The sequence below is a fragment of the Amblyomma americanum genome, chromosome 9, assembly GCF_052857255.1.
Source record: "Amblyomma americanum isolate KBUSLIRL-KWMA chromosome 9, ASM5285725v1, whole genome shotgun sequence".
Lineage (NCBI taxonomy): Eukaryota > Metazoa > Arthropoda > Arachnida > Ixodida > Ixodidae > Amblyomma > Amblyomma americanum.
Window position 1 is genome coordinate 146,881,747 of NC_135505.1, and position 27,701 is coordinate 146,909,447.

Genomic DNA, 27,701 nt, shown 5'->3' on the forward strand with positions numbered 1-27,701 from the left:
ATGGTGCACGACATTACGGTGGACGAGACAGAAGGCGACTTCAGCGAACAACCCCCTCATCAGCCGGGAGAAACTTTTTTTGTTTTTTTTTTTTACTTTTTACTAGGAATGAAAATACATTGGCTGCTGAGTTGCATGCGCATGTCTCATCGCTATAGCATTTGCTTTCAACACGCTATAAACCAGAATGGACTGAACTGTGCTACTTGGTGACCGAGGATTGATGAGTGCAACCGAGTGTGCAGTCAGTTGCCCTCAGCGAGGAATATACAAGCGCGGTTCTTCGAAAGTAGGCGATTGTAAGACTAAGTAAAGCCGAAAGTTGGGCGTCTTGGTGAGCGTTCATGTTGTAAATTATAGTTCAAAGGAAACACGAAAGACAGTCAGGACGACGAAGACAAGCTCTTGTCTGAGTCGTCCCGTCTATCTTGCGTGTTTCTTTCGCGCTGTATTTTACGTCATGTAGAACTCTAGCTTTCGTAACGAGCCAAAGCAGCTCATCTCATCAGTTTTTTGGCGCATCATGTGTGTTCAAAGATAACGCGCTACTAAAGGCCATTGCCTTAATGCACTAAATATGGTTAGCTGATGGACGTCAAGTCAATCCACGTAGTATTGCACGCTGGCACGTATACCCATGCATCAAAGGAAGCAGTGAAGGCGTGCGAGAATGCAGCTGAGATTAGTGGTTTGGTGCTTACGAAAACGGTACAGAAAAGATGCAGGCAGAAAATGCAGGCGCTGCTACACAAATGAGTATGCATAAGCACGTGCAAGAACACAAAAAGGGGGCAAAACGCGAGGGCGCGCGTGTGCTGTGCGATGTCAGTGCACGTTAAAGATCCCCAGGTGGTCGAAATTATTCCGGAGCCCTCCACTGCGACACCTCTTTCCTTTCTTCTTTCACTCCCTCCTTTATCCCTTCCCTTACGGCGCGGTTCAGGTCTCCAACGACATATGAATCAGGTACTTCGCAATTTCCTTTCCCCAAAAACTAATTATTATTAGTATTATTAAACAAGAGAAGGAAGTTTAAAAAGTCAGCTGGAAGAAGAAGGAAAAGGCAGATCACGGAAAGGGACACATAAATCTTAGAATAGGTGCCAGCCAGCATGCGCCTGTATTCGCACCTGGAGAAAAATTGAAAATTCGTTTTTGGGGAAAGCAAAGACGCAGTATGTCTCGCGTACCGGCAGACTTCAACCGCGCCGTAGAAGGGAAAGATAAAGGATGGACTGGGAGAAGAAAGGAAGAAAAAGCTCCCGTGCTGGAGGGCTCCGGATTAATTTCTACCAGCTCGGGATCTTCAACGTAGTGTGTGCGCTGACACTGCGTTATAATTTCAGATTTCGAAGGGTGGAAAAATGTCGCACAATTACCAATTTCCCGATTTAACGAAATAACTCGTGGCTGCTCAACACTTCGTTAAATCGGGCTTTAACTGTGTAATACTTTCGCATTAAAACTAGCAATCTATATCTCAAAACTGGCGCGTCCACATCGCGCTACGGACGTTACGGTTGTTCGTTTACGCGAGCATTACTGAGCAGCCAAAAGGAAACCGTCAACAAGGGAAGAGCGCGCAGGGACGGACAGACGTTGCAACGACGCGTTCAAAATAGCGCTTCGCAGTACGCCCCCTAAGCCCACTGTCCACTAGCTGTTGCGGTGGCTGAGTGGTCATCGTGTTCGGCTGCTGCCCCGAAAGACGCGGGTTCGATCCCGGCCGCGGCGGTCGTATTAGATGGAGGCAAACTTTTTGAGGCCCGTGTACTGTGCGTTATCAGTGCACGTTAAAGGACCCCAGGTGGTCGAAATTTCCGGAACCCTTCACTACAACGTCCCTCATAGCCTGAGTCGTTTTGGGACGTTAAACCCCCATAGAGGATAAAGTACGTATCCGCAGTCCACAGACGAAGGCTTGGAGTGGACTTTCCGCACGACCCGCAGCAACGAACATCGTAGAGAAAGAAGTCAGCGTGGCGGCGCTGGGTGCGCGTGCATGCCGGCGCTGCTTACGCACGTGCGGCGCCCGCGTGAGCTCCAGGTGGCGCTCTGGTGGGCAGCGCGCTGTCTCAGTCATCACCGCAAAAGACGAGGAAGACGCTCGCACGCGGCTCCGAAGCTCGAGCCCGACGACAACGATCAGTGCCGCGCTTTGCCTTTCGATCGGGTCCGCGCAATGGCCTCCTTCAACGAAAAGCTCGTCCAGGAGGTGAAGAAGCACAAGCAGCTCTGGGACCAGCACTCCAAGCTGCACAAAGAGGCCGGCTACCGGGAGGCTGCCTGGATGGAAATCGCCGCCGCGCTGGATGTGACCGGTGAGCCGCTGCATGATGCGTTGCCCGCACACACCGCCGGCCTCGCGCTCCGGTCTCGAACGCTTACGTGTCCGCGGAGGTGCACTGCAACCTCGCAGCTGGCTTCGTCGCAGACGCTTGGCCTCGACCCGCGTATTATACGGAGTCGCTACCACCGTACGATTTGGAATCGGCCTCCTTTTACGTATTGCCGTGAGCCTTGAGCTTCCCTAGGCTCCTTTGGCGTGCTGATCCATGAGCTTCCCTAGCATGCCGTGCTGATGGTACAGCTGATTGTGCCTATAGGACGCCGTGTCTTTTGGATGATCGTGCGTTTCTGCTGTTCGCGTCATTGAGGATGCTGTGCCGGGAACGAGTGTCGTACCGATGATTGCGGGCTCATAGCCGGAGTGTCTTCGCGACAAGCTGCCGCGTGGGGTTGCATGGTCTCGGCGTCCTTGTTGTTGGTGCCTTAGATCCACGAGCTGCTCCACCTGGTCCAACCCTGCCACTGCCACGTCAGGTCTGTTCCTCGAAGGCTGTAGTCTCTCTCGAAGCGGTATTAGCTTTTTGCTGCCTCGCCCATTACTGTGCTGGACGCCTTTCCTCTCACGACTGCACGCCGTCGCACTTAATCGGCCGACGGTGGCTGGGGTACTAAAAGAGGCCTAGGCCCGGCACGTATCCATGGGCTTTATGGGCCCCGAGCAACTCCGCAAAGTTAACCCAACCCTCTCCCCTCAGTTATTTTTTTGGCAGTGCAACGTAACAATTCCCCTGAGCCCTTTATTTTCGTGGGCAAAAGTAGCAGATGCTGTGGGGTTATAGCCCCATCAAATGGCCATGAGCCCTTCGCGTTCGGTGACTTCTAGGGCTCTTGTCACAACCAGGGCTCTTGTCACTATCCTGAGGTGTGTGTCCGAGACGGAGCTGAGCTATGCGGCCTCCCACTGCTCTGGATTCGAGAGCTGCAAACCTCCAGAAAGGGAGTCTCGAGAGCAAGCCCAGAGTATGTGGGATAGATTGCCATGTTGGCCACAAAGTTTACGGGAGGGAGAGTAGACCACAGGGTCTATGTGGGTATACATCGTGGGGTTAGGGAAAGTGTTCGTTTGGAGTTGCCTCCGCGCAACCTCTTGGGGCTTGGGTGAGAGAAATATTTGCGGCGATATAGAAAAAATTACTGGCTACGTGCCCCGCGTAGGCTACGTAATGCCAAAGCAACCGTTCAGTTCAGCCGTTCTTTCAGTTGCCTTCGACTTCCTTGCAGCTATAGACATGTGAGGTAGCACTCTCCTAAAAGGCATCGATTTCACCGTCGGTCTCCCCGATATGCCATAACCGAATGCCCGGTTACGGCGTTAGTGTGCTTAACACCAGGACCCGGGATCGAACCTCGGTGGCGGCGGACACGTTTCGATGGAGGCTTAATGCTGGGCGATGTCAGCGCACGTTAAGAACCCCGGATGGCTGTAATTATTCCGGAGTCAACTACAACGCCTCTTTCTATTTTCCTTCCTTCACTCCTTTCCGCCGTATAAGGTGTTGCGCCTTTCCTTACAAACGCTTGTTAATTCCCCTTCGTTTTAACGAGAATGTTACACCACGTGGCCTATAGCTAATAGCGGGAGTCTTCACAGTGCGCCAGCTCTTTAAACGCAGTCGAAGCGGGCTTGGGAATTGACGCTGTCATGGGTAACGCAATGCAACTGATGCCATCACTTCGTGGCTTCGCGGCACAACTCGAAGCCTGGGATTTTCATTCTTTCGATTGTTTCTGAGGCATTTATTTCGACATTACTAAGTTACTGATGTTGCGGCGGTTGTGTTTCGGTGAAGCCCTAACGTAAAAGAAATCCGTAAATTATGCCGTGTGAGTGCAGAAAAAAAGAATCCAAGGTGGGCGAATTTTATCGGGACCAATCCGCTACACGGTGCTTTTATGCGTCGTTCCATTGCAGTGGCACTCTCTTCCATATTTAGCTCGATCTCTCCTCCATTCCTTCCCCCACAGCATGGCTGAGGTGTCCACTGAGAATTGAGACAGCTGCAAACCCTTCCCTTCCCTCAAAACCAATATTTTTGCTGGTGCTGATGGGAACAGGGGCGGCACGTGTAGCGTACTACCCAGCTTGGGTTTTTTTTAGCACGAGGTCGCGACACGCAACAGGAAATTTTTTTGAGCAAAGAAAAGAAAACTGCATTCTCCTGTGGAACCTGAGCACCGCAGTGAAGAAAAGAATGAAGGGATAGATGAAATAAATTGTGGGGTTTTAAGAGAGAAAGAGGATCCGTATACGGCCCCGGAATAAGTTCGACTCTCTGCGGATCTTTAACTTGCACTGACATCGTGCAGCGCACGGGCACCGTTCGCGTCTCGCCTTCATGGCGACGCGGTCGCCGTGGCCGGGTTCGAAGCCGAGTGCTCCGGCTTATTAGCCGAGCGCTCTAACCACTGAGCCGCCGTGGTGGCGCGCCGTGAAAAAAGCGCAGAAGGAGGGAGTGAAAGAAGAAAGATGTGCCGTAGTGGAGGGCTCCGGAATAATTTCCACCACGAGGGAACCTTCAACGTTCACTGACATCCCACAGCACGCGGTCACATTTTGTGTCTCGCCTCCATCAAAACGAACTGGACCCCAGAGAGATGCGTCGTATTGCAGGGTTCCAGATAAATTTGCCCGCCGCGATGGCTCAGTAGTTAGGGCCGGCGGTCGTCTACTGAGCCGCATCACAGGGTCCGAACCCGACTGCGGCGGCCGCATTTTGATGGAGGCGAAATGCAAAAGGAGCCCTTTTGCTAGCTCTGCAATGTTAGTGGACGTTTAAGATCACCGGGTGGTCTAAATTATTCTTGAGCCCTCCACTACGGCACGGCATAGTACATGCTAGCCGCTTCAGGTTTCGATGGCAGATGCCGCGGCTAGCAAGATTTTCGGAGCGAAAGCTGCCCTACGCTACGGTAGGATCCAATCCACGCTGCGAAGGTGGTTGGACAGCGAAGCTGTACAAGGACACCCTTTGCGACGTCACTTGAAAATTCACACACGTGGCTCTACAAAGAGAAACCAGAGACAAGTGAAATGTATTTGAGCTTTATGCTGTATGCCCGATTTCAAAGGAGATGTCCTGTTTGTATTCAATTTTAAACCTGGCTTTTTTTGCTTACGACAGCGACATGAAAACGCAACCGTAATCCTTACCGGGAAGCACATACGGGGCGAAGGAACTTGCTTCGCATTGTTTGCAGGCGCCGTGACCATACATTATGTGGTTTGCATTTCTCACGAGGGCTTTGAATAACTTCAACCCCTTTCGAAACAGCTGCAAACCTAATGTTTACCGTAACGCCTAGTTCTAATTGTCGACACAACGCGTAGGAAGTATTTATTGATAGAGAGAAGTCTGGGAGACCCTGCTAAGAAGCCCGGACCCTGAGCCCCAGCGCACCACCATCCGCCTGGCAGCACCATCCGCTGGAAGAGCAGTTTCTGATTTCACGAAAGCTATATAATAATCGTGGGGTGCCCCTAAACGCGACAAAGGCACGGTTGTTTTCACCCCAAACCGTGCGTTCCCTGGCGCAGTGGAGGAGTGCCAGACCCGGTGGCGCACCATCCGGGACACGTACCTCAAGCGCAAAAACCGCCGACGCGCCGACGTCACGGGGCAGTGGAGCGTGCTGGACCGGGAGCTCGGCTTCCTCGATGACTTCCTGAGGCCGCGAACGTGAGTGTTGTGTGCAGGGCGACACCTGCCCGCCTTCGCGTCACAAGCACAACTTCGCGCGACTGCGACGTGGCTCAGCGGCCATTTAAGCGAGCACTCAGTTTTGCCAGGCTTTACCGTCCGCACAAACCTACACGAAGCGCGACTCGCTCAGACTTGCACTGCAGCTCTGCGTTGCGGGGTGGCACGCAACCGACTGCGTACGGCATGTCCATTTCGCGGACCCAGGGGGTGTGCGTCTGGTAGCGTTCGCGCTGCTTTCCTTTCGCCTGGTCCGAGAAGCGATGCTGACGAAGAGTAATCGACAAGTCAGCCTGCACCACAGTGTGTGCGTGGCTATTCTGATAAGGCGTCACAAAGAGCGTACGCCATCAGATAAGTAACGTTTCTTTCTTTCTTTGGATTCGAGGGCGGTCGCTCTTTCCACCGCACATGGACCCGTCACGTGCACTGCCGACACCAGGGTCTCAAGGTGACGCAGTACGAATGCCCATATGAGCCGGCACTGCGCTGGACACGTGTACCCGATAATACACGTCGTCGTATGCCGGCTTTCATCGCCAATCAGCACGGTCTTATGTCTGCCGCGACCACGGTTTATGACAGCATGTTTTGTAGTGGAATCTTTTTTATCCTTTCTTTTGAAGCGAAGTGGGCCAGACGCTGAATATTAACACTGTGGCGGTGTTTCCTCAGAGATTCCGCAAATAATAGGCCGCGAATTGTCAGCCTCCGCTCGTGCACCACGGCTTTTTGAATAAATGCAGTCCTCCGTAATTCTTACAAGGGAAATGGACGTTGGCAAAACATGTAACGCGGAGGACAGACAACAGAGTTGATTACGGGAGGAGGTAAACAATGGGCGGCGAGTAGTAGTCCAGTGGCCAGATGAGGTCAGGAACAGTGCGGGGACATAGCGTGGCTGCACGGTTGATTGTAGATGAATAGAAGAGCTCTTTACCTTGCAGTGGACAGGTCTGCGCCGATGATTATGGGGACGGCGAAGTGCAGGAGTCGTCACCATCGCGGCATCAATTCGAAAAACTAAAACCATAAGTAAAAAAAAAACATTCGCTCGTCACGCGGCGGACGAGCATACAGGAGGGGATATGAGATGTCGGTACTTCACTTTTTTCCTAAGTGTCCTAAACCTGGATTGCTTTTCTTGAGGCGGCTTAGCACAGTGTGCAGCGCTGCCGCTAATGCGCATGCGCTGTGGGCGGCTGGCGGAAGCAAGTTAGATTGGCCAGCGGTCGAACTCGGAACTTAGCGGTTACGGGCCAAAAGCCGCTTTAACACCGCACTCTGTCAACCCGAGTTTGAGTGCGTGCTACACCCTCGCTGCCACGCCTCTTCCTCGCAGGAGGCGCTGGGCGCTGAAGGCGGCTTCCCCGGCCGATGAGGAAGTCAAACAGGAGCAGCCCGGCGAAGACGCCGAAATGCGCGAGGCAGCGGCTGTGGCGGCGGCGCCAGCAGCACCAGCTCAACCCTGGGCTCTGGCCATGCGGCCGGCTGCCGTGATGCCGCACCACCTGGCGGCGCAGGAGCTCTCCTCGGACCCCGAGGAGCTCTTCTGCCTCAGCTTGGCGGCGCGCCTCAAGAGACTTCTGCCCCGCGAACGAAGCATCGCCAGGATGAAGATGCTGGAGACACTGCACAACTTGGAGTTTGGCGAGAACATCGGAGAGGCCGCGCTCGGAGAGCCGTAGACGGTGCACCTTACGGAGGACGAGAAAGAAGATGGCTTCAGCGAGCACCCACTCATCAGCCGGCAGAAACCTGTAGCTTTTTTTGTTTTTGTTTGACTAGGAATGAAAATAAAGTGGCTGTTGAGTTGCACGCGCATTCCTCATTACTATAGCATTGGCTTTACACACACTATAAACCAGAATGGACCGAAGTGAGCTACTTGGTGACTTCGAGGACTGACAGCTGAGTGCAACCGAGAGTGCACAGTCAGTTGCCCTCAGCGAGGAATATACAAGCTCGGTTCATCGAAAGCAAGTGATTGTAAATGTCTAAGTTAAGCCGAAAGTTGGGCGAGTTCGTGAACGTTCACGAGTAAAATACAGCGCAAAGGAAACACGACAGACAGACAGGACGACGGAGACAAGTGCGTGTCTGCGCAGTCCTGTCTGTGTTTCGTGTTTCCTTTACGCTGTAGTCTACGTCATGTAAAACTCTAGCTTTCGTCAACGAGCCAAAGCAGCTCATCTAATCAGTTTTATAGCGCATCACGTCTGTTCAAAGATCATGCGCTACTAAAGGCAATTGCATTAATGCACTTAACATGGTTCGATGATGAAGGTCAAGCCAACCCGCGTAGTATTTCACGCTGGCGCGTATACCCATGCATCATAGAGAGCAGGGAGTGCGACAAAGCAGCTGAGGCTGGCAGTTTTGTGCGTAAGAAAGCAACGGGACGAAACAGATGCTGGCAGACAACGCAGGCGCTGTTACGCAACTAATGGTGAATCCGGCGCAGAGCGCGCGACCTGAAATTGCGATTGGAGTACACTTGCTCTGGCCAGAGCATGTAGGGCGCCGCTATCGCCGCTGAAAAAGAACGTCACGCAAACTTCCGGTCGGATCCGCCGATTTCGGCGGAGCAGTCCCGACTGCTCCACGGAGCAATCTCGGCTCGGCAACAGCTCCCTGTCTACGATTGGAAGACGCGATCCGCGCCTCAGATCTGCGTTTGGAATACAGTTGCTCCGAAAAGAGCAGGAAACGTTGCTCCAGAAGTGCTCCAACTCTGCGATTGGAAGTCACCATAAGAGTATGTAAGCACGTCCAAGAACAGAAGAAAATGTGAGACAAGAGAAGGAAGTTTTAAATGTTAGCGGGAAGAAGCAAAATGCAGGTCACGTGCTACCTACCATGCTGGCTACCTAATATTGAATAGTCAATTTTTTAACTATTATTCCTAGGCTCCTTAATCATTGAGAAACGTGCAGCCCATCACAATTAACATCCATATCAGTTTTTAGGATTTCGAAAACGCGGTAACCCTCGGCGCTGTAGCTGTAACAAATTTTGGTAATTTGGTCGAGTTACCTGCACTGGAGAGGCTGCTTTGCCTGCAAGCTCCTGCAAGCGCCGTAACCGCGTACGGTGGGCTACACGCCTATCAAAACGTTTACTTGAATATTTGTTAACCAGCATGGTAGTTATCACTTTGGTTATATTCTGTTGTGGTACACCGCTGACAATGCTATGTCGAAACAAGGGCTGTTCTAACTTAGAGTCTGTATTTAAAGATTGCGTAAAGCTCTAGGTGAAACACCTTGTATTACTCTTCATTCGAATAGGCACCACCCAGCATGCGCCTGTATTGGCACTTGAAGTGGCAAGTTTCATTTTTTCTTTCCTTTTCAGTGGTTAGGGCGCTCGACTACTGATCCGGAGTTCCCGGGTTCGAACCCGACCGCGGCGGCCTTCGCGTTTCGATGGAGGCGAAACGCAAAGGCGCCCGTGTGCTGTGCGACTTATCCCGCCGGAAGTGGGGACTGGTCGGAGCGTTTGCCTGGACAATTCGTCAGCTTCAGCGCGTGGTTTGGCGCTGACGCTACCCTATTGGCTGAAAAACTGTGGAGGGCACTTGAAGCTACTTGCGTGCTTTTAATGCGAAAACATTTTTAAAAAATTTATTTCCCTTTATCCTTTTTTTTTTAATTTTCTTCTCTTCTTTTCTAATGAACGCCTACTCATTAGCATAGCCATAAGGCAACGCATATACTAGGTTTACTTTTGTTCAAGAAGCAACGCGGTTTTTGTCGCTTATGGATTGCGTGCTCACCTCGCCATCTGAAAGTAAATTAGTTTTTTTTTTAAATTGGTTGGGGAAAAGGAAATTGCGCGTTATCTGTCTCACATATCGGCTGACACCTCAACCGCTCCACGAGGGAAGGGATAAAGGAGGGACAGAGAGAAGAAAGGAAGAAAGAGGTGCTGTAGTGGAGGGCACCGGAATAATTTTGACTACCTGGGGATATTTAACGTGCGCTGACATCGCACAGCACGCGGGCGCCTTAGCGTTTCGCCTCCATCGAAACGCGGCCGCCGCGGTCTGGTTCGTACCCGCTGGTGATCAACGCCGACGCCCGGTTTCGTTGCCACTGGGGCGTGTAATGCTTTTCGCATTAAAATGGGGTAAACGATCCGCTGCGCCGTGCTTCGCCTCCACACTTGTCAAGCGCATTGAAGTTCCCCCGTTGCAGCCTCTTCACTGCATACGCCCCACTGCGAGTGCGTCATCTCTCTATGCGTGGTTTCACTTGGGCTGCAGTTTAGATTCTGTTTTCGCAGCTGGGCCTCATGGCTAAAACCGTTCGTCATTGATCTTGGTGGGCTGAACCATATCGGGATCCCGCTGGTTTCCCAGTGCCAAGCAGCGCAAAACAATTTCCGTCGGCCATCGTCAACGGCTTCGGACCAGCGTACGCATTCTTCTCAAGACATTCCTGCAATGCGGAGAAGTGTTGTGACCCGCGTGCTGCTCCGCGAAGGCAACCGAAACGGACAACTCGCGAAGAAAGCGCCGCTGGGTGCGCTCTTTTACAGCGGCCCGTATCAACTTCATCCAGAAATCGGAGCTAGATGCGACGAACGAGCCTCGCCCTTTACGACTTTATTCCTCCAACACCCGTTTTCTAGGCTCTCAAGCACAGTGCGTAAAGTCTGGCTCCAGCGATTTGAGCATAGGTGGGGAGGGAAATAAAGAGGGAAAGCAGCTGGTGCCGTTTTGCACATCGTTTTGTACAAATGTTTGATTGCGCAATTTACGATACGAACATGAAACAATCGACACCCACGCTCTGCTAGTGTTCTCGTTGTGTAGGGCCTTGGAGCTGGGCGTAGGCTATACCACTTCGGCAGAGATGCAATTTTTACCAACAAAGCTGTCGACAGTGAAATTATGAAGCCACCTTATCTCTGGACATTTTACAGGTGATGATGCTACTGCCGATAGCACTGCGGGCAGCAGCGAGTGTAGCAATAGCAGGACTAGACTACCATTGGCACGTTTGTTACATTACTGTAGTGGCACGACGTCAAGTGGGGAGCTAACCCGGGTTTTTTTTCTTTAAGACATTGTAGTGAGGCGCAGTGTGCCCAGAAAGGTATAAAATTTCTGCCATCTGTATCAGAAAAAGGTATGCAACGTTTAGTACAGAGTTTGATTGCTATATTGAATGCCAGAGTTCAGCCGAAAACGCTGCACTGTCAACCGAAACGTTTAGGTCCAGCGTACAATATATGCATGGAGTTCTTAGAACATTTCAGGCAAGTAAACATGCACTGAAGTAGAATGAATTGCAGCTACTTTCATAATGCAAGGAAATTTTGATGAAGAAAAATGAAAGCAAGGCTTAAAGAATTATGAAACAGATAAAGCAGGAATATTGCTGAACATTCCCCCCCCCCCCTTCCAAGTCCATTTAAGCATATCCCAGTGGTGTTTCACTACAGCACATTTTCTTTCAAATTCAGAACGACTGCTTTGTAATTGGTAGGCCTACAGAACTGTCCATCCACATATCAATGCAAAAAACCAGGACTGCACAGCATAAACCTCAAGTCTTGCTCAGTAGGCACTCTTTTTCAGGCTGGGTGGTGATATGTCAAGTGCTATCCGCACTGCAAGGGAATATCCTATTTGAAATTTGAAACAAACATTCAAATTTAATGAAAAATTTTCCGTCTAATCCAAGCTATGGCTAGATTATTCCACTGCAGGAATGTATGCGTGCTGACCTACATTCTGTAGCCATTAACGAAATGCAGTTTCTGGGGAAACTTACCTTTAGTCACTCGTGTGTTCTGTGCAGTCACGCAGGACACCGAGTAACAGCATGTGGTAACTGAAGTAAGACATATGCTGGTTACATCGCCACGTTGTGCAAAGATGTAATCAATGGAAGATTCACTGCATAGTGCACGCGCAATCATTGGTCGAGAGATACCGGATTTTCGGACACCTCGCGGATAAGTATCACCATCTGGTGCCACCGCGGAGATCGTTTCAATGGCTGTACTACGTGGTGGTGGCAATCCTTAGCACCGGGGTGCAAGTGCTAGAAACCAGAGTAACAATCTTATGCGTTCGCAATGTCGTTATTATAGGTAGTAATTAGAAAGAATCGTTCACAGTTAGTACTGCTTCACTAGATGATACGTGAAGGAATACAACACAAGAATTTTTGGAATTCCTCAGCCTCACTAGGGCACCTAAGGTCGTCCTGTAGCCTTGGTGGACGGAACCATGACTGACAATGGGAGTTCAAAATGTGCCCATAAAGGAGACATCAATCCTGAGTTAAAGCCACAAAGTGTGGATCGTACTGTATACGCCAAAGGGTTAGGTGTCAAGAGCAATCCGCTGGCACTGTCTTAAACTAGTCCGATTTGTAATAAACAAGAAAAGTTCATGCAGCGGAAATGTTGCAGTCAAGTTAGTGCAAAAAGAAAATTTATCAGAAAGCAGGTGTTTTCAACACATCCACACCTACACCAGTGAAAGTGTAATAGCCCTCCGAGAAGATGAAGGCATCTGACTAAATAGAAAAGCAGACCACGACAACACGCAGGCGGCGTTCAACCAGGGTTTTATTTAAATAAAACGGGAGGGAAAAGGGGGGTGAGGCGAAAAAAACGACTAGGGAGAAAAAGGCAGGGCTGTGTGTGTGTTATAGCTCGCCGAGCGCTGCACCATGCCCAGTCTGGGCTCCTGGCGTTCCAGCACATTAGGTGTGCCGCCAAATAAAAAGGAGGAGGCGCCTATATATGTATATATATATATACATATATATATATATATACTGTGTAGTATGTATATTATAAAAACGAAGCTTGTGTTTCTTTGTGTGTGTATACAAAAAGCACCTAAAGGGTTGTTGCTGTGTGGGGCAGGGTCTGTGGTAAGACCCGCCCCACAACACTGGTGGCGGCGGCAGCAGCGGCGGCTGAGGCTTTGAGGTATTCTGCTGGCAGGTCTCTCGTCCGAACGCGCCAGGGGTTTCGCTGTCGACGAGACTAGAAAACCTATTTACACACGGACACACACACAAGCACGCACACAGTACATAACACACGCAACATGCCTGCGGTCACGCTAAGGCCTCGCTACTCGCTCGCGGGTGGCTACCCGGAGGAGTTGAATGTACATTGCATCGCACATAGTGTATGTGCTCTTCCTCTCACAAACATGCACACACACAGCGCGTGTATGTATACCTTTCATAATAGTATATATATATTTATAATATATATATATTTATATATAATATGTATAATATAGATAGACCTATCTCTTGCGCGTGTTCAACAGAGCTTTCTTTTTCTTTGGCTTCGTTGCTAACAATGCCAGGCGAGTGCGCGCGAGGAATGTCGCTGAGATCTGGTGGAATGTGTGCGCCTCCCGGGCATAGAGAGAGTGTAGTTGTGTGAGTTTGATTTCTCAACGGGGGCAGGGGGAGTTTGGGGGGAATAAGTTACACGTGGGAACTGGGAACGGGGGTTAATAAATTAACGCTGTACAAAGGTTTGTGTTGTGTCTCTCTCAGGGACGGGATGAGCCGGACAACCTCAGCTGGGAAACGCTGGGGCTATCGTGGCCAAGGCAGTCAGCAGAGTACAGGCAGCATAGGTGGCCGTCCTGCGTCGGGGAAGAAAAGAGACATGGTGTCAGCTCAACCCCCGTCCACAGGGCCCACACATGGCTGGGCCAAGAGAGTTTGTTAGTCGCATGCAACAGAGTGAGGGGGGGTTATTACCGGAGCACACTAAAGCCCGCATTGCTCACCAAGAGCTCGGGGACCTGCGAGGGAGAAGGTGTTAGAGAAGGCGGCAAACTCGGCAGCAGCAGCAGCAGCAGGAGCGGCGGCATGCGAGGTTAGCCTTAAGGCAGCCCACTTTGGTCGGACAATGCGCGTCAAGCAGCAGCGGGACCAGTCAGGGTGACATAGGGGCGCGCTGAGACACCTAACACCGCGAGCACGTTAATGTCTGGCCCGAGCGTGCAATTAGAAAGGTCACACTACAAAGTAATCAGCTTGCAAAATGCACAATAACCGTATAATGAAGTAAATGTCCAGGACTTTCCACTGCAAACCTTGGCTTCTAGCCTCGCATGACTCGGCACCACCCCTGTGGCAAATGCAGTAGGCAAATTTGCCAACAAGGCACAACAGCAGTTAGGCATCCCACGTGAGCAGAGTTACAAAAGAGCTAGCTGGTACCGCATGCTGAATACTATGTCTCTGAGTGCACCAAGTTTTTCATAAGACAGGACACAAACACGAGGAACAGTAACTTCAACAGATGGTCTCTTCAACCATCAACTCTTGGCAGTGTATAGAGTTTATATAGGTAGATACAATGAGAATGACGCAACATATGCCTTTCAAAGGAAGCCCTCCAGCCAATGGCGTTGACCAACTTATGACGAGATTAATCCAGTGAATTTCCATACACCTCCTAGCACATTGAGATGTGATACTAGCAGGTGCAACGGGATTAACCACAAACTCGTGATCAGCCAGTCACTGGCCGGGAGGGCTTCCTTAGAGGAACATTTGTTGCTTTGTTCTGGCATTGTGTCTAACTATAGTTGACTACACTCTGCCTTGTGAAGTAGTGCTTATGCTGTGTCTGCATGAAGAAACGTGGCACATCCAGATGTAGTATTCTCCTTCGACCCGCGAGGTTACAGCATGCAATCGGCGTCTCGGCAGCACCCCTTCCGCTTCCCGCCGCTGCCAGGCACCGCATTCCACCAGGAGACCACCACAAGCGCTCACCGCGCACTTGCAGCTGGCGCAGGGGTCCAGCGGCACCAGCTCCCCGGCTCGGTACGTGCGACCCATATGCAGGCAGCCGCGGTGTCCGCTCGCGTTGGCGGCGGGGGCGCATTCCACGTCGTCGTCGTCTTCGTCGTCGCAGCGGGGGCAGCACTCCCCGGGCCTCAGCGAGTGCCGCGCGCACCGCAGCGGCGGGCACTCGACGGGCCAGCAGTCCAGCTCCCCGCGCAGGCACTCGCACTGCTGGCAGTTGTGCAGCCAGCGCTGGCCGCTCGCCAGTCGCACGCCGCTCTCCTCGGGGTGCTCGCACGAGCCGGCCCGGTCGCACTCGGGGCAGCAGCGCAGGTCCACGGCGCCCCGCGGCGCGTCGCAGCGGCAGGGCGCCCGCTCGCAGCGCGCCACGCCCGCGCGGCACTCGCAGCGCGTACACGGCTCGTCGGGTCCGCCCATCCAGTGCTCGCCGTCGGTGCGCTCGACGCCGCCGTGGTCGCACTTGAGCGAGCAGCTCGAGTTGTCGGCGCACACGCACGAGAAGGAGCCACGCGGCTCGTTGACGCACGTCGCGGTGCTGTGGCACGTGTGCGTCGCGAGGGCGCACTCGTCCACGTCCTCGCACGAGCCGTCGGGCGCCGTGGGCGCGTAGCCCTCGCGGCACTCGCAGTAGAACCAGCCGGGCATGTTCACGCACCGCGAGCCTTCCTCGTCGCAGCCGTGCGTCCCCTCGGCGCACTCGTCCACGTCCCGCTCGCAGCGGGCGCCCGCGAAGCCGCGACGGCAGGCACACGTCTCGGGCGCCGCGCACCGCCCGCCGTTCAGGCACCCGCGCGAGCACACTGGTTCGCACCGGCGGCGCCCGTCGCCCCGGTACCCGGCGGGGCAGCGACACTCGAAGCTGCCCGGCGTGTTGATGCACCGCGCCAGCCGGTGGCAGTCGTGCTGTCCTGGCGCCGCGCACTCGTCCACCTCGGCGCAGGTGTAGGCGTCGACGCGCGCGTAGCCTGGCAGGCAGTCGCAGCGGAAGCTGCCCACCGTGTTGACGCATCGCGTGCTGGACGCCTGGCAGTGGTGGCCATCGTAGCCTCCCTCCTTGAGGCACTCGTCCACGTCCTCGCAGACGCGGCCGCTGCCGGTGAACCCCTGTAGGCAGTGGCAGGCGTACTTGGTCTGCAGGTTGACGCACGAGGCGTGCGGGTCGCAGTCGTGCCCCCGGGCGCAGTAGTCGACGCCCGGGCAGAACATGCAGCACTCGCCCGGCACGCTGAACCGCTGGGACTCGGGGCACGTGAGTGTTGGGCAGGTCTTCCGGTCGATGCGCCGACACGTCATCTGGCCGTCCTGCGACGTGTACACAGAATGCTTTACTTCCGGACACTTCCACACTGACCCACTTCTAATACTGCCTTGGCTCGAGAGGCGACCGCCGGACCCGAGCCTGACGGCGGTTATCAAGACGAACGATGGCACTTTCACGCACCACAGCCATATGTGCAGAATGCGCACGGTGCGATGCCTATAGTAATGGACGTCCGCGGTATGAGGTACATACATACCATGCCTAAACTCATGAAGGATGCACGCCGTCTTTTCATTACAGTGACTTGTTTCTACTTGGTCTCAGTGGAAATGGAGCTGAATTCAGTGGCGGAATTAGGAGGCAGAAGCTCAGCGATAAGTTTTCCAAGAAAAAACCATGATAAAGTATTTTTTCGACGAACAAAGTCAATGCACTGGATAGACAGGACCGCACCATGCAAGTGTCATTCATAAATTCGCCGCTGGCTAGATAGTGGCGCTAGATGGCGCTAGGTGCTAGATAGTGGCGCAAATGCTCCCAAAGGACAGACACCAGGACGCAAGCGACAATGACACATCACACCACCATTTCCCTGGGTAGATGGTACTCACGCTGCAGTTGCACTGGACACAGTTCTGCGTCACTTGTTCCCCGTGGTCATAAAGGACCTGCTTCAGGAAGCAGCGCTCTGCAAGAGATGGAGGCACACACAATAGGAGGTCAGTCGCGCCAGAACAGTGCTTACTGTGCATGCACTGGAAATGCATTCACATCTTCGCAAAAATTTTGCTAAGACACAAGACAAATATCCCACTGATAATGAATAGACTTGTCTATACAATAGTTTTTAATCTTCCCGTAGACACCACAGCCAGCGCTTGGGAGGCATTATACCTTTGGCAGAATTCTTTTTAGAGTGACTAGATTATTCCTATGCATTGTCCAGAAAGAATATCAGCAATGCTCACAGTCTTCAGATACACCATTAACTTTTGGGCTTACATTTTTAGATAGATTTGTCCACAAACCATTTCCGTAAGGCCAGAATAGGCCATGCACTCAAAAGACAAAGACAGCCGAGACTACACCGAACCGCTGAATCTGAATTGTAAGCTGGGTTCCGATGCACTCAACGTCATAGTACAAGCATGCATGTGTGACTCGGATGGTGAAGGACACAGTATACTCACTCAGACAGGTGGGGCAGCACTCTCCAGGCTGCAGCACTGGGTGCTTGCACGGAGGCGCAGGGCAGCTGATGGGGTGGCACTCGACTTGGCCCCGGGAGCACGTGCAGATATCACAGTCCTGCTTCCACACCGCGCCGTCCGGCCTCACGGTGTCATTGACATGGCAGTTGCGCTGGCACTCGCACTCTTCCACTGAGGCGATCCTCTGCTCGGCCTCGGCTAGCTGGCACACACAACACAGCACACTCGACTTGTCACTCTACACGCTCCTTGTCCCAAACACAAAGCTCACAACACACCTGCCCAGCTTTCCTAAACATTTATTGTTCCTGACATTAAGCAACTCAAGCCATCTGCTGGCCGCCGCCAGTAGCAAACACTGGGTAAATAGGGATATTTTAAACTTGTAATTTTGAGAAAACTAGAGTCCTCAAAAGAGTCTGCACAAACATGGTGACCATGATGGCCAACTCTTCCTCCTTGCTGCCAAGTCTTACCAATAAAATGATTCCCGTGCTCATACCAACTATTTCCGATGGCCATTGAGAACCATTGAGATGTACCGAAGATTCGAAATTCCAGCAGTGATCTTGAGTGTTCAGCACCATGCACGCGGCTTGCAGTGGCAGCCATGCAAACTAGCAGCGCTTGTCCAGACTTCCTAGGCTTGTAAAGCTTTTAATACGATCCCCCAACTCATGCAGATCACCGAAGTAGAAAAATCACGGGCACAGAATAGGAGAAAACATTTCGCTCGTGGGCGTCAGTTCATAGCTTCAAAACAGAATTTCCATTCGGAACTGGCCACGAGTTAAAAGCGCCATCTGCCTGAGGCAGAACTTACGACAGAACTGCAGTGCACTGAATTAGGCGCGAAGCGTGCCTGGCCCTTAACATATAATGGCATAAATGTGGACTCGTGTAAGCACCAGAAAACTTGGGCAGTAAAATGTGGCGAAATGGGAGTTTTCACAGATTTTCAGGGATCGTTAGAACCCACAATCACATTTTTTTAATTGTCAGAGTTTTTGGGGTGCCGCAGGCAAAAAGGGCCTAAAATGGGAATTTTGGAACTGAGAGAATTTTTGGTCACAATACGGAATACTGTTGGGTACGCGGCTCGCTGAGCGATGCCATGCCGCGCAATGCGCACGGCCCGCTGCGCCATGCTGCGCAGAGTTACACAGGTCTCTGGAGTTGCTCAGTTTTCCAAGCTCCTCTCCGTACAATGTCCCCTGCAAGCGTGCTCTACATCTCCGGTTCCATGTGCAGTTTCATTTCAGTTTTCGCGTCCCGGTCGCATGGTTAAAACCGTTTGCAAGTGCGCTTGGCGGTAACTACGCCCCGCCGTTTGCACAGCGCCGTTGTCCAGAAGGCGGCCTTCGGTTTGGCGTGCGCATTCTCCACAAGACATTTCTGCCATGCGGTGAAGTGCTCCTGAGCTGTGCGGCTAAGCCAACTAGTACAGGTACCTCGCAACGAAATCGCCGGCGCGCCCTCTTTTACAGCAGCCTGTATCAGCTTCGGCACCCAGAAAACGGAGTTAAATATTGTTACGTGGCGGCAAGGAGAAGGACGAGTCATGATTACAGATGGCTATGCGATGATTTTAATGGCAGCTGGCCTAGCGCGAGCGCTCCGTTCGTGCCACTGCCCGCTTCGTCGTCTTCCTAGTCCGCAACAATATTCTTAACAGGCCTCTCCCTGTTTATAGCCCATAGCACATAGGGGCCGCTTAAGAAACGAGCGCGCGTTGAAAAAGCTGACATATTAGATTGACGTATTATATACTCGGCCGCGTTAGTGGCCGCTCGGAGCGCGTGGAAGGCCAGCCGGAAGCGCATAGGAGGCAGGCCGCGCACCGCTGTAACGAAGCAACGGCTATAACGAAGAAATCGCGGGGCTCCGTCGACCTCGTTAGAACAAGACTCAGCTGTAGATTGAGAACTTGCTGTCGAGCAAGTTAGTGCTCTGAAGGACATCAGGGAAAAACCAACGTGAAAACAAAAGTCAACACGGGGTGCTTCCGTCGTTTTGCGCCCAGTCCCATGGCTTCGAATGCAGCGCAGCGATTGGCCAGGTGAGCCAGCTGCAGGACCAGATGCGGTTCCGCATCCGCGAGCCGTCACCCATGCGTGGAACTCGCGGTGTGGACACGGCCGATATCATCGAAATGAGTCAAGCTTCGGGCAGACACTAGCGTGACGACCCCTCCAAAGAGAAAAGCTGGCACAGCTACACCATCGAACTAGCTCGGTTCTCACGGATACACACTGAACGCAGACGTTAGAAGCCCAGAGATCTTAGTGAGCGACTCACGGCCACACGGTGGCAGGAGTGCTGTTGGCAGTTAAGTTCATACAAGTTGCGGTTCGTGCACTCATTGCACACAGACAACTCAACTGGCTCGAACGCACCCACTCTGGCCGGCATCGTTACGTCATGTGAAAAGGCAGCTATTTCCATGGTATGGTAGACAAGCGGATTTACAGGCAACTATGACACCGTGCCGGTGGGAATTGGGGGAGGGGGGATCGGCAATGCATTGAATGGACACAAAAAAAGCGGAAAATACGCCGTGCAGCTGCTTATTGCGCTAGCACGATATCATCACGACGGCCCGACTTGCGCAAAGGCTTCGTTTCACACCTTAGTGCAACTGATCACCTCTGAACAGTCTGCCTGTTAACATATAGCTCGACGAACGAAACTGCCAGAGCGTGCTGTCCATTTATATCTGCCAGTGACGCAACTGGCACGGAGGATCAATCGGGTGGGAGCAGGCACTCACCCTCTGCGTGAGCTTGCTGACGTATCCCTCGAGGCGCGCCACGGCCTCCTGGAGCTCCTGGAACTGTCCGCACGTGGGGCACTGCGCGTCCAGCTGCGGACACTGCAGAAGCACGCCCTGCGGCTGCGCCACGATGCGCACGTCCTGCAGCTCGCCGCGGAAATGGAAGTGGCGCGCATTGCGCTGGCCCAGCCACAGCTGCCAGGACGAGGAGGAGTCCCCCTCCTCCCCCTCTTTCCGTGTCTGGGGCGACTGGCGCAGCAGGCGCGAGTAGACGCGGCTGCAGTCCACGAACAGCTGCACGTTGGGCCCGCTGATGGCGAGCGCCACCCGGTGCCAGGCGCCGTCGGCGAGCCGGTAGGGGAACGTCTCGACCAGCTGGCGGCCCCCGCGGCCCACGTAGTGCAGGCGCACCTCGTCGCGGCGGCCGCTGCTCTGGAGCTCCAAGACGCCCGAGCCTCCGGAGAGCGAGAGCAGGGCGCCCACGTTGCGGGGCTCCTGGCGCACGGAGGCCATGAGCGTGACGTCGCCGGGGGAGAGAAGCAGCCGCGCGGCGTGCCTGGCCGCCTGGGCGGGCAGCGCCACGTGCCGGGCGCGAGCGGCCGTCAGCCGCACGGCGGGGCTCCAGCGGTGCATGCCCCGGGCTGGCTCGAGGCCCGCGTAGCTGCCGTTGCCCAGGGCCTCGATCAGGTCCAGCTCCGGGCGCAGACCAGCCGCCGCCGCCGCCGCTGCAAGGGGAGACGGGGAACCGCGAGGATATGAAACGGTTCTGGTCCCCAAGAGGTGCGCACGCTCGGTACAGAGCACAGGACGAGCGCTGGTGCTGCGTCCCCTGGACAGTGTCAGGTGCTGTGTGCGCCAGAAGGCCATGTGTCCTCTGTGCAGATTCTTTTTACACCAGAAAGGGCTCGTTCTGCTTTGTGGTGAGTGTGAGCTCCTCTTTGCGCTACTGTTCCTCACCATGTACATGTCGCATCGACAAGTCCTCCGGTCGATTACAGACAAATACGAAGGAAGCAGCAACGCGAACGCTGTGAACATCTTCGCCCAATTCCGAAGATCACCCCAACCCAGCTCGCGATGAGGAAGTTCCAGGAGAGCACGTGTCATATCTTGGAAGCTTAGATCTCTCGCATAATAACACGCACTAGATCGACGGTCCGTGCAGAAAATGTTACTCGTAATACACAAGATGCGCCACTGTACTTAGGGCACTGTGACCTACGCTTATTTTGGTGTCAGTATGAACGCTACAGTACTAAGCGCAGCGTCAGTTTGCCCCGAGCGTTGACGAAAAGTCTATAAGGAAGTGCCGGGAAGATTCCATCCCCCGACAGACACTGCACTGTTTTTCGACTAGCTCATGCAGTGAAAGTACACCGCACAGACAAGTCACTCAAGTTGGAACGCACTTCCCACAAGTCCGTTCCCTCGCAGTCGATGCAAACAAACAGCACGCTGTATCGCGCACGCCAAACGTCGCCTCCGTCGAGTTCCCGACACCCTGACCTGGCAGCAGCGCGTCGTAGTTTTTTTAGTGCACCGATTAGCATAACTGGTTTTGGGGGAAAGGAAATGGCGCAGTATGTCTCATATATAGTTGGACACCTGAACCGCGCCGTCAGGGAAGGGCTAAAGGAGGGAGTGAAAGAAGAAAAGAAGAAAGGTGCCGTAGTGGAGGTCTCCGGAATAATTTCGACCACCTGGGGATCTTTAACGTGCACTGACATCGCACAGCATACGGGCGCCTTACCGTTTTGCCTCCATAAAAACGCAGCCGCCGCCGCGGACGGGTTCGAACCCGGGAACTCCGGATCAGTAGCCGAGCGCCCTAACCGCTGAGCCACCGCGGCGGGTCCCGATTAGCAGCAACAATCCGTTCACACGCACCAGGCAACGAGCCAACAACATGATCGCCGAAACTGCCCCGGTATCGCTCAGGCACTCTTTTCGAAACAGCAACGGCACTGAAGTCGTTGCGAAGAAACGCTCATTTCTCAATCAACGGCTCCGTCGCCTTTCTCCCTCCTGTCAGTGACCATTGTGATGAGTCGACCTTTCGCACCGATCCGTCACTTCCGCTGACAGCGCGAATGAAGGGAGAAGATTTGCGATGGCGCGAAAACGTGTCACACACCTCGGGCCGCGCGTCATTAGCGGATCGAGTCAGTCTTGGACGCGCGACGACGTCAGGAGAGCGCTCATTCCGACGGACCGTGGCTGCAAGCAAGACGCGTCACTCACGACTTCCACGAGAAGCCTGTCAACAACTCGAAGAAGCTCCCTTATCCGAGGTGCAGAGCTCTTGGAAACTTCTCACGCTATTTCGCAGGTGACCCAAAGGGACGCCGAGCCATGCATTGGACTCTGCCGTTAAGATCCTGATGTTCTCACAAAGAAAAAAGGAGAACCACCCTTATAAAATGGTCTATATATAGACAGTCGATAGACTTCATATGGACTATTGCCTTCATACAGATATTTATTTTTGTCTATTCATAGTCTACAGACAAAAGTCTACTAAAAGTGTGTCTATAGACTGCCTATAGGATTTGGTTTACGGTTTACAGGGATTTAACGTCCCAAAGCAACTCAGGCTATGAGAGACGCCGTAGTGGAGGGCTCCGGATAATTTCGACCACCTGGGGTTCTTTAACGTACACTGACATCGCACAGTACACGGGCCTCCAGCATTTCGCCTGCATTGAAATTCGACCGCCGCGGTCGGGATGGAACCCGCGTCTTTCGGGTCAGCAGCCGAGCGCCATAACCACTGAGCCACCGCGGCGGCTGTCTAAAATTTGTATTGCCTATAGGGTGTCCTTAGCGTTTTTCCTCCATAAAAACGCACCCGACCGCGGCGGCTGCGTTTTTATGGAGGAAAAACGCTAAGGCGCCCGTGTGCTGTGCGATGTCAGTGCACGTTAAAGATCCCCAGGTGGTCGAAATTATTCCGGAGCCCTCCACTACGGCACCTCTCTTCCTTTCTTCTTTCACTCCCTCCTTTACCCTTCCCTTACGGCGCGGTTCAGGTGTCCAACGATATATGAGACAGATACTGCGCCATTTCCTTTCCCACAAAACCAATTATTATTATTATAATTATTATTATTATTATTACTATAGGGTGTCCTCTATGGTTGCGTATAGAGACTCTATAGACGTTATAAAGAGAAGTCTATGGACAGTTTATAGACAGACTTAAATTTTTGTAAGGGCAGTGCGGCTGTGCTTTTATAAAGCGTCCGAAGAAGCAGCGGGCCTGGGACGTTTTGAGAGCCTATAACTTAACAGGGCCATCTGGTTTTGTGGACTTCTGCTCTGTGCGCTGCGCTGAGAAACGACGCCATCGAAAAGACAAGGCTGCGCTTCGTCCGCGCCGAGTCTCGCTCTGACTGCCGTCGTCTGTCATTGCAGCGCACAGTGCGGAAACATTACACGGGCCACTGACGTCCCGTTGGCTACGAAAGCTGTAGGGACAATAAATGCTGGAAAGCGAACGCGACGGCTTTGATAAAGTGAACTTAAAAACTTGCAGACAAGTCGCTCCCAGTGGCATATACAAGCATGTTGGAGGCAGTATGCTGAAAGCACGTACCGCAAGCGCAGTTCTGACTTCGAAGAAATTTAGAGGCGAAAAATAACACGATCACAACAATGGACGCTGACACAGTGATGGAATATTGAACTGCCACACGGCTATAAGAGAACAGCATTCGTTACACTGGTCTTCCGAGTCGTGCGACGCTCCCCCTCCCCCTGTGCGCGAAACACTCATCAAGATAACAATATGTTGCTCATTTTCTGCTACTCAGTGACATTCGCGGCTGGCCGTGCCTTAAGGAGACAATGAGGATATTCCATTTTCGTTTCGTAAAGTTCAGTTCTTTACCACAGACCTTCAATACCGCTTTTGGCGGCCGCACGGCGGCTCTGGCGCTAACGAGGAGCATGTTAGTGATTCCGCGACAGTGCATAACGCCTCCAAGATGTCTTCACGGCACAACACTAAGAGTCGCCCACTGTGTCCGAGGGAAGGAAGCCTCGGCACAGCTGGGATGCGCCCATTGCTCCCCATGAGGGAAAGCGTTGACGATGTGTGACAGTGACCTGCGGGTCAGGGCGGATGTGCGGAGGAAAAGTTTGCTTCGTCAAGGTCGGCCAACAGAGACTCAGCAATCCCGGAGAGGTGTGCCCCTGCCCCGAGCAACGTAGGTTTTTAAGGGGGTTTAACGTCCCAAAGCGACTCAGGCTATGAGGGACGCCGCAGTGAAGGGCTCCGGAAATTTCGACCACCTGAGGTTCTTTACATGCACTGACATCGCACAGTACACGAGCCTCGAAAATTTCGCCTGCATCGAAATTCGGCCGCCGCGGCCGGGATCGAGCCCGCATCTTTCGGGCCAGCAGCCGAGCGCCATAACCACTCTGCCACCACGGCGGCTTCGAGCAACGTAAAAGATTACAAGAACTCAACCATGAGGAGTGGGAGGCAAAGCTGGCTCACACAGAGCTCCCCCTTCACCGCCAGCTCATCGGTCAGGCCCAAGGGGGGGTATTCGCCAATGGCTTCCCGGACTTTGGTGAACCACCCGCGTAATTACTTTATATTAATAAAGTTCTATCTCTCTGTTTCGATGCTCTCCGACCAGTGTCTTTCCTTAGGCGGGTAGTTGTAAATAAATCCTCGTTCGTTGTTTTGGAAGTATCTGATCTCCCGTATCTCTGTTTATGAGGGTATAACGTTCCAAAGCGACTCGGGATATGAGGGACGCCGTAGTGGAGGGCTCCGGAAATTTCGACCACCTGGGGTTCTTCAACGTGCACTCACATCGCATTGTACGCGTGCCTCTAGCATTTCGCATCCATCGAAATGCGAGCGCCGCGGCCGGGATAGAACCCGCGTCCTTCGGGTCATGAAAAACGAACACACGTATTGGTCAGCGGTGGGGAGGGAAGCCGGCTGCTGAGTTCTAACTGCGTAGGAAACGACTTAGTGCAGTGCGTAGCTTTCTTGTCCTGGCTTTTTATTGTCCTGATGCTCAAATATGTGAATGCGTGCGTTTTTGTAAACAAGCGAATGCGCTATGCGAAAGATGCATTTACCTTTTGTGACGGATTGTCGCACCTTACTACAGAAGCCAAGACGTAAAGGTGTCACTTTTTACAGCGAAAGCTATTGTATGTTTGCTTCTGCTCTACAGCCCTGCATTCTACCGTGGAGTCTACAGCAAGAGCCGTAAGACCTTAACCACTTAGTGAATTAATCCGATTTACTAACCGTATTTAATTCAAATTAAATTCAAACGCCACGGTTGGCAAGTGGCATTCCCCCTCTCCGCTTTAAGATGAGGAAGAGTAAAGTGGGAGAGGGTGGGAGGCGATGGTTGCGCTTGGGAGGTTACGGCGACAGCGGAGCAATGCGGGAACCGAGGGTGGCTCCATGGCACAGTGCAGGGGTGCAACAGCTTTCGCCGATTCACGAGCTAAGCCGCCAGTAGGTGTAGCTCTACAATTGTCATCTTTTTAATCCTGACGCCGGATTGCGCGAGGAGTAAAAACAACCAATCCCCCGAAATTAAGGCGGTGCCTTCTCTCTCGAATCAGCGGGCCTCCCTAACAAAAATTTCTTTAGACACTCCATAGACTGTCCAGAGACCTCTGTCTATGAAGTCTATAGACTATAGACAAACTCTAGAGAACAGTCTACAGGCAATGCAAATTCTGTAGACAGTTTAAGACAATCTATTTATGGCCACACGTTTTTAGACTTTTGTCTATAGACAGTCTATAGACCACGATATACAAAGAGATACCCATAGAGAGGCAATAGAGTCGATGAGAAGTCTATAGACTGTATATAGAATATGAATAGACAAAAAGAAATCTAAGCGGACACTCTATAAAAGTCTATAGACTGTCTATAGACAATTTCTGTAAGGGCTGCGTGTACTTTTATGAGAAACATAGCGACCCCACGGACATCGTTTGGCACGACTAGTTGATAGTGTCCGTGCGACGTGAGCTGTCTAAGCTGAAGCCTGATGCTATCTGTTCCTATAGAATGTTTGCAGGGTCCCACGGTGCTTATCCAAACCCAAACCATGTTATCGACTCAGCAGCGGACGCTCCGGACAACTCGCTCCCGAAATCACCGGCAATCGACGACGCTATTGCAGAAGCTAATGACGGTGGACCCCACCGTCAGTACTAGTCGCTCACTGGCGTAACTGCGTCGCAACTTGAAATGCTGAAGACTGTCTGAAATGACATTTCCCATTTTTTTTTTCAGATGCTGTGCAAAGTGCGCAGTTAAGTTTGTACGAAGCCTGCAGCCGCAAAAGCACTGCGCAATCCCGAGCTTTCAAAGCCTGAAACCGCGGCTGCACAAAACCTTTTCCACAAGCGCTGACACCAGCTTCAAGGCCCTGGGTCGTCATGGTTTGTTACGACGCAATGTAGTGCAAATGGAAGCGAAGCCGCTGTGGGGTAGCCGCACCGGTAACGCCGCAGGAACTGAGCACTTCCTCACAGAAACGCAAACGCTGGCTTCTAACGTTAAGCGCAAAGATTCAGCAGCATTCTGGCCTATTCCACCCACCGAACTAGACGTTAACAGCGTCCGTAACTCTGGATTCCTCAACTGTCTCAAGCTTAATGATGGATGCCTCAAGCTTGTTGCAAACAAACTGAGCCATTTAGGTGCAGGTGCAAACAAACAGCCATTTAGAGGGTGCCAACTATGTCAGAAGTGATTTAATCATAAAATTCCGCCGGCAGCAGGAAGAAAACAAGGCCTAACTAAAAGGGGAGGTGGGGCAAACAGTCGTGCCACTAACAGCTGTTGTGTTGACACGTCTCATTGTTCGTTGCCTTCCGTTTTTTCCGACAGGTACTTGTAGTACGAATGGATAAATTGTTCATTCTGTACAAGACATTCGGTTTATTTTTTCTTTCATGTACACCGCCGTAGATGGCGAAGGGCGAGTCGTGACAATAATTTACATTACTATGACAAGAAAGACCACGGTGCATCGCTTTAAAGCGTGCCTAAGCATGTCGCAATTCATAACGGCGTGCCGTAGCACTCTTACGTATACAGCACACTGCCGGCAAAATGACAAAGCTATGTACGCCAAACTGCGCTTTATATAAGCTTTTCAAAAGTCGAGAACTATAAGTACCCTCTATTGCGCCAATATCACGAACGAAATATGAGCGCACTGTGCTTCCCAAAGGTGAATGCCGTGATGCCGTGTATGGCAGCAGCCAGGGAGGCATTTGGACGCCTTCATCCATCACATTTGCAGACGTTTATCCGCGCATTAAACGCTCGACTAAAATTTTGCGCCTGTCAGTGCTCAACGTACAGCAGCATAATGCAGCATTCAGTTAAACCTGATATATGCCCGCCGAAACCGGGCGAGCGACACAAACGTAGCACACATCAACCGACTTCCGTCTGCTAACGCAGTCTCTGCTTTATCGCGCACTTCGCAGCGGTCACATCCCTTATAAAAATGGACTAAACTTTCTATAGACTTCTTATAGACACATCGCTGGGGGCGACAAAAAGAAAGGAATTAGCTGACAAACTTG

At 52.5% G+C, this 27,701-nt stretch overlaps 2 protein-coding genes across 6 annotated transcripts in view; one reads left to right on the forward strand and one right to left on the reverse strand.

Annotated features, from left to right (window-relative positions):
* The first annotated feature begins 2,060 nt into the window (after positions 1–2,060).
* On the forward strand, positions 2,061–7,865 carry LOC144104788 (uncharacterized). Its single transcript, XM_077637970.1, has 3 exons — positions 2,061–2,321; positions 5,885–6,026; positions 7,390–7,865. The coding sequence occupies exons 1-3, from the start codon at positions 2,183–2,185 to the stop codon at positions 7,733–7,735; spliced, it is 627 nt and encodes a 208-aa protein (XP_077494096.1). The 5' UTR covers positions 2,061–2,182; the 3' UTR covers positions 7,736–7,865.
* A 4,748-nt stretch (positions 7,866–12,613) lies between these two features.
* The window catches only part of LOC144104789 (protein kinase C-binding protein NELL2-like), a 73,648-nt gene continuing 58,560 nt past the window's right edge, over positions 12,614–27,701 (reverse strand). For 4 of the 5 annotated variants that reach the window (XM_077637975.1, XM_077637971.1, XM_077637973.1 and 1 more), the window contains 6 exons: positions 20,103–20,830; positions 17,312–17,534; positions 16,733–16,809; positions 14,828–16,162; positions 13,802–13,845; positions 12,614–13,683 (listed from right to left, as the gene is read on the reverse strand). In XM_077637975.1, the coding sequence (XP_077494101.1) occupies positions 13,614–13,683; positions 13,802–13,845; positions 14,828–16,162; positions 16,733–16,809; positions 17,312–17,534; positions 20,103–20,830 (2,477 nt within the window). In that variant the 3' untranslated portion in view covers positions 12,614–13,613. The remainder of the gene's footprint in view (positions 13,684–13,801; positions 13,846–14,827; positions 16,163–16,732; positions 16,810–17,311; positions 17,535–20,102; positions 20,831–27,701) is intronic. The other variant, XM_077637974.1, reaches the window with a different exon arrangement.